The sequence below is a fragment of the Mizuhopecten yessoensis genome, unplaced genomic scaffold (genome assembly GCF_002113885.1).
Source record: "Mizuhopecten yessoensis strain PY_sf001 unplaced genomic scaffold, ASM211388v2 scaffold2691, whole genome shotgun sequence".
NCBI lineage: Eukaryota > Metazoa > Mollusca > Bivalvia > Pectinida > Pectinidae > Mizuhopecten > Mizuhopecten yessoensis.
In genome coordinates this window covers 586,058-591,084 of record NW_018404672.1, presented here as the reverse complement: position 1 = coordinate 591,084, position 5,027 = coordinate 586,058, and the positions used below count along the sequence as shown (strand labels likewise).

Sequence of the window (5,027 nt, the reverse complement as noted above, 5' to 3'; positions counted from 1 at the left end):
CCCCCCCCCCCCCCCCCCCCCCCCCCCCCCAACCCATTTCTCACCAACATAGAGGTTACTCTTAAAATCCTTGGGGCTGGGCACAAAATTGAGTAATTTGCAATTGATGTTCAAGTACTTGAAGTTGATCATATATATTTCAAGCCAATTTACTTAAAGGATCCCCGTACCACTGCCAAATACTAAATATGCACTGAAAACCGATTTTGCCTGTAGATTTAAGCTATGATCACTCATTTTCAGAAAAGAAATTAATACCTTGCAGCAATTAAACACGAACATAATTAACAATGATGTTCTGATAATAAAATTTTAGTGGGAATAGACCAGATGTGAACCCTAAACTTCAGATTTGTATAATATCGCTCTTTATTAGTTCTAACCAACTGATCATAAACGGCCTGGTATACAGAAGTGTCCTGGCCAGCTGGCTGTGCTACAGATCCAAAACAGGTGGTCGGGTGGTGCACTTGCCTTTCACTAAGGCGGCCGGGGTTTGATTCCCCGATCGGACGTGAAAAGGTATGGGGTCACCTACCCGACCACATGGATTTTCTCAGGGTACTCCAGTTTCCTCCCACAGTAAGACCCCCGCGCGTTTACATCCAGGCCAACAAGAGTGATTAGTATAAGTTGTAAAAACTTGTTTCATAATTATTGTACAGTTAGTATTTATATCCAAAACAAAATTTGCTTATTGAAAAGAAGTCGCTTGAAGATTTTACGACATTTGACCCTGTGACCTTCAAAGTTGGTCAAGTTCATTCAGTTGAACAAACTTGATAGTCCTTCATCCCAGCATGCTACAGGCCCAATATCAGTACCCTTGGCCTTTTGGTTGTTTAGAAGAAGTCGCTTGAAGACTTTACAACATTTGACCCCTATGACCTCGAAAGTTGGTCAAGGTCATTCATTTGAATAAACTTGATAGTCCTTTATCCCAGCATGCTACAGGCCCAATATCAGTACCCTGGGCCTTTTGGTTATTGAGAAGAAGTTTTTTGAAGATTTTAGAGACGTTCAGCTGACACCAGTGACCTTGAAAGTCGGTCAAGGTCATTCATTTGAACAAACTTGGAAGCCCTTCATCCCAGCATGCTACAGGCCCAATATCAGTACCCTGGGCCTTTGGGTTATTGAGAAGAAGTCGCTTGAAGATTTTAAAGACATCTGATCCGAATGACCTTAAAAGTTGGTCAAGGTCATTCATTTGAACAAACTTGGAAGCCCTTCATCCCAGCATGCTACAGGCCCAATATCAGTGCCCTGGGCCTTTGGGTTATTGAGAAGAAGTCGCGTGAAGATTTTAAAGACATCTGATCCGAATGACCTTAAAAGTTGGTAAAGGTCATTCATTTGAACAAACTTGGTAGCCCTCCATCCCAGCATGCTACAGGCTTAATATCAGTACCCTGGGCCTTTTGGTTATTGAGAAGAAGTTTTTTGAAGATTTTAGAGACGTTCAGCTGACACCAGTGACCTTGAAAGTCGGTCAAGGTCATTCATTTGAACAAACTTGGTAGCCATTCATCCCTGCATGCAACAGGTCTAATATCAGTACCCTGGGCCATTTGGTTATTGAGAAGAAGTTGTTTGAAGATTTTAAAGACATCTGACACCAATGACCTTGAAAGTGGGTCAAGGTCATTCATTTGAACAAACTTGGTAGCCCTTCATCCCAGTATGCTACAGGTCCAATATCAGTACACTGGGTCTTTTGGTTATAGAGAAGAAATTGTTTGAAGATTTTAACATATTTGACCCCTGTGACCTTGAAAATTGGTCAAGGTCATTTATTTGAACAAACTTGTTAGCCCTTGATCCCAGCATGCTACATGCCAAATATCATCTACCTAGGCCTTTTGGTTATTGAGAAGAAGTTGTTTAAAGCAAAAAGTTGACGCCGGACAGACGGACGGACGGACGACGAATGCTGCACCATAACATAAGCTCACTTGCCCTTCGGGCAGGTGAGCTAATAATATTGACTTATCACATCTGTTTTAGCCTAGTTGTTTCAGTGGCAACAAGACAAAGGTGTTGCTTTTCAGGCGACGGCGGCATCAACATTAAATTGTTTCGTTTCAGTTAGTTTTACTAAAAGTATAAGTGCTACACCAACCACACTTGGACCATAGATGCATCTTAGGTAGTACATCTCAACCCATGCATCAAATGCTGGATGCGACCTACCTTTCATGGTCCATTGATTTTGTCAGCATCTGCATCAATATTCAGTTTTTGCATTTAAGTTAGTTTTTTCTGAAACTAAAAGTGCTACACCATCCAGTCTGGGACCAGTCAGGCAAGAGACATATCATTTCAAATGTCGTCTATATTGAGTTCATTACACCTGTATATGCATTGATGGTCAAAGCCGGCACACAGGCAAGACATATCTATCGGAATGGCTTGTTATTGATCTTCCGCCTCCTACATTGGCGTTCAACTTCGCCTCATGCCAATATAGCAAGTCTTGGACTTATAACTCAGCCAATACAGAAATAATGAGAATATTTTGCCATGGTTGCATAAAAATCCAGGTGAGCAATCAATGTCGTCCTGTTTAATAATTAATTGTGCTACATTTGATAAAATAAAATGAAGATTTTATGGTCGATAACTATTTCTAACCCTTAAAAAAATATTCTGTTTTAGGAAGTGTCTTTTAATGATCGAAAACATTTCCTGGACCAAATAAAGCATCATTTGCATAATGCAATGTTATATTATGACGAGGTGAGTACTGATTGTATCACATTAGCTGTTCTGTTTGTAAAGATGTTTCAGATTTCTTTGATATTTAGTATGTCAAGTTATTGAAGTTGTTTGTTTATGATTGGCAGCAGGCCCTTTGGACCTAGGATATTTCTCATTTTTTCTTCAGTATTGGAATGAAGAGCACTTTTTGCTAGAGGAAGCTGTCTGTTTTCAGCTGTTAAAAAAATCACTGCAGTCTTATATTAGTAAAAGTAGCCATGTTTGGCATATGTATACTGTATACCAGGAAATTTGGCTGATGTTTAACTTTCGCCATTTTTGCTCTCTGTCATAAGGTAAAAATTTATCATTACAGCGAACATTAGTAAACAAAACAATACGTATAATAATGTGATATGAAGGGTGATATGAAGACTTGGTGAATTTGAATTTTAAGAGCGAATGGCGAAAATTTGACTTTTTTATCACATCACAATTAACACATACTATTGAACACCAGGTTATCTTCCCCATGGGGTTGAAAAGCTATTCTTTCTTGGCTGAAACAGGAAACACCTAGGGAAGGATGGGAGAAATGTATGTCATAGTTCTGGTTTATTACTTGCTGTGAGAGTAAGTGGGGAAGATTAGAGTAAGGAAATTAAATCTTGATTTTGGTTACAGAGGTAAACATTACTTTTTTTCATGATAGGGGCTGTTGTCAGACGATAGGGCCCTTGCCAATGCCCTTTGGAACATTCTCTTCGAAAGAAGTGATGTAAGCGCAAGATCAATGGAAACCATCGTGATGTATGTCAGAGCACAGGTAAATATGTCCGAGTCCAGGTAAATATGTCAGAACACAGGTAAATCTGTTAGAACATAGGTAAATATGTCAGAACACAGGTAAATATGTCAAGAGCACAGGTAAATATGTTGTACACAGGTAAATATGTGAGAGCACAGGTAAAGATGTCCGAGCACAGGTAAATATGTCAGAACACAGGTAAATATGTCAGAACACAGGTAAATATGTTAGAACACAGGTAAATATGTCGTACATAGGTAAATATGTCAGAGCACAGGTTCATATGTCAGAGCCCAGGTAAATATGTTAGAACACAGGTAAATATGTCAGAACACAGGTAAATATGTCAGAGCACCGGTAAATATGTCAGAGCACAGGTAAATATATCAAAGCATTGGTTCATATGTCAGAGCACAGGTAAATTTGTCAGAATGCAAGTAAATATGTCAGAGCACAGGTAAATATGTCAGAACAGAGGTAAATAAGTCAAAGCACAGGTAATTACGTCTGAAAATAGATAAATACTGTTATGCAAAGAATAAAGTTATTTCAGGAGACAGGTACATTTAATAGACTAATAGCCAGGAGGCAGAAAAATACCCTTTTTTTCATGCGATTTGTTAATACAGCCATTTCAGGTGACGAGTTAATATTTTCTTTGGTTTCATAATTTTATTCTGTTGTTTCACATCTCTTTCCTGTGGTTTACATTCCATTTACAGATGTTTCATATCGTTTTCCTGTTGGTTTATGTTTTGCTGCTCCTCGTTTCAGATTTTATTTCTGGACAAGATTGACAGCATGCTATTACTTTCAAAAGGGTGCGTTCCATTTAGGACCCTGAATGGACAGGAAGTGAACAACAAGAAAGAAAAACTTACAATGATGCTTCAACAACATATCGTGCCAAAATAACCAACCAGTAACTGTAAAGCTAAAATCTGATTCATGTGAATGTTTGGAATCTCCACCTGCTCGGAATGACATTTATTCCTTACAGAGCACCACATTTGTATATGTAACAATGCTTGGAAGAGGACTGTGAGATTTGCTTCATCAAATGTGGAATGTGTCCAGATGAGCGAAGTCCCATAGCATTTAACTTATTGTGTCTTTCACTCACATTCATGCACAGAATATGTATAGATACTCTTGGATAGCAACAAGCGAACATGTTTTCTTCAAAGGAAAAATCATTGCCTCTGTATGTCAGAAGATATGCTGAAAAGATCAAAACAAACAAAATGCATATACCAGTTTATTATAGCTTTTGAGTTTTTATTTTATTTTTCAGTAATTTTGTGAAATTTGTATTTAGAGTGCCACCGCCGAGATACAGTTGCCCTAGTAATATCAGTGTCTGGTCATCTGTCTGTCTCGAACTTGGGATAAGAGGGATCTTTTGATAGTACAGTGGACTCTATAAACTGGCCACCACTCGCACCATAGTATTTTGTCAGGTTTTAGAGAGTTAGTGTTATGGATTGTAGGATCTGCTTTAATATCATTTCTGATTGAA

The 5,027-nt window shown here is 38.6% G+C and overlaps 1 protein-coding gene across 1 annotated transcript in view; it reads left to right on the top strand.

Annotated features, from left to right (window-relative positions):
• The window catches only part of LOC110446403 (ubiquinol-cytochrome-c reductase complex assembly factor 1-like), a 12,817-nt gene extending 8,032 nt beyond the window's left edge, over positions 1-4,785 (top strand). Inside the window, exons 7-9 of the mRNA XM_021491535.1 lie at positions 2,659-2,739; positions 3,413-3,526; positions 4,283-4,785. Of these exons, the coding sequence (XP_021347210.1) occupies positions 2,659-2,739; positions 3,413-3,526; positions 4,283-4,423 (336 nt within the window). The 3' untranslated portion in view covers positions 4,424-4,785. The remainder of the gene's footprint in view (positions 1-2,658; positions 2,740-3,412; positions 3,527-4,282) is intronic.
• Positions 4,786-5,027: the final 242 nt, after the last annotated feature.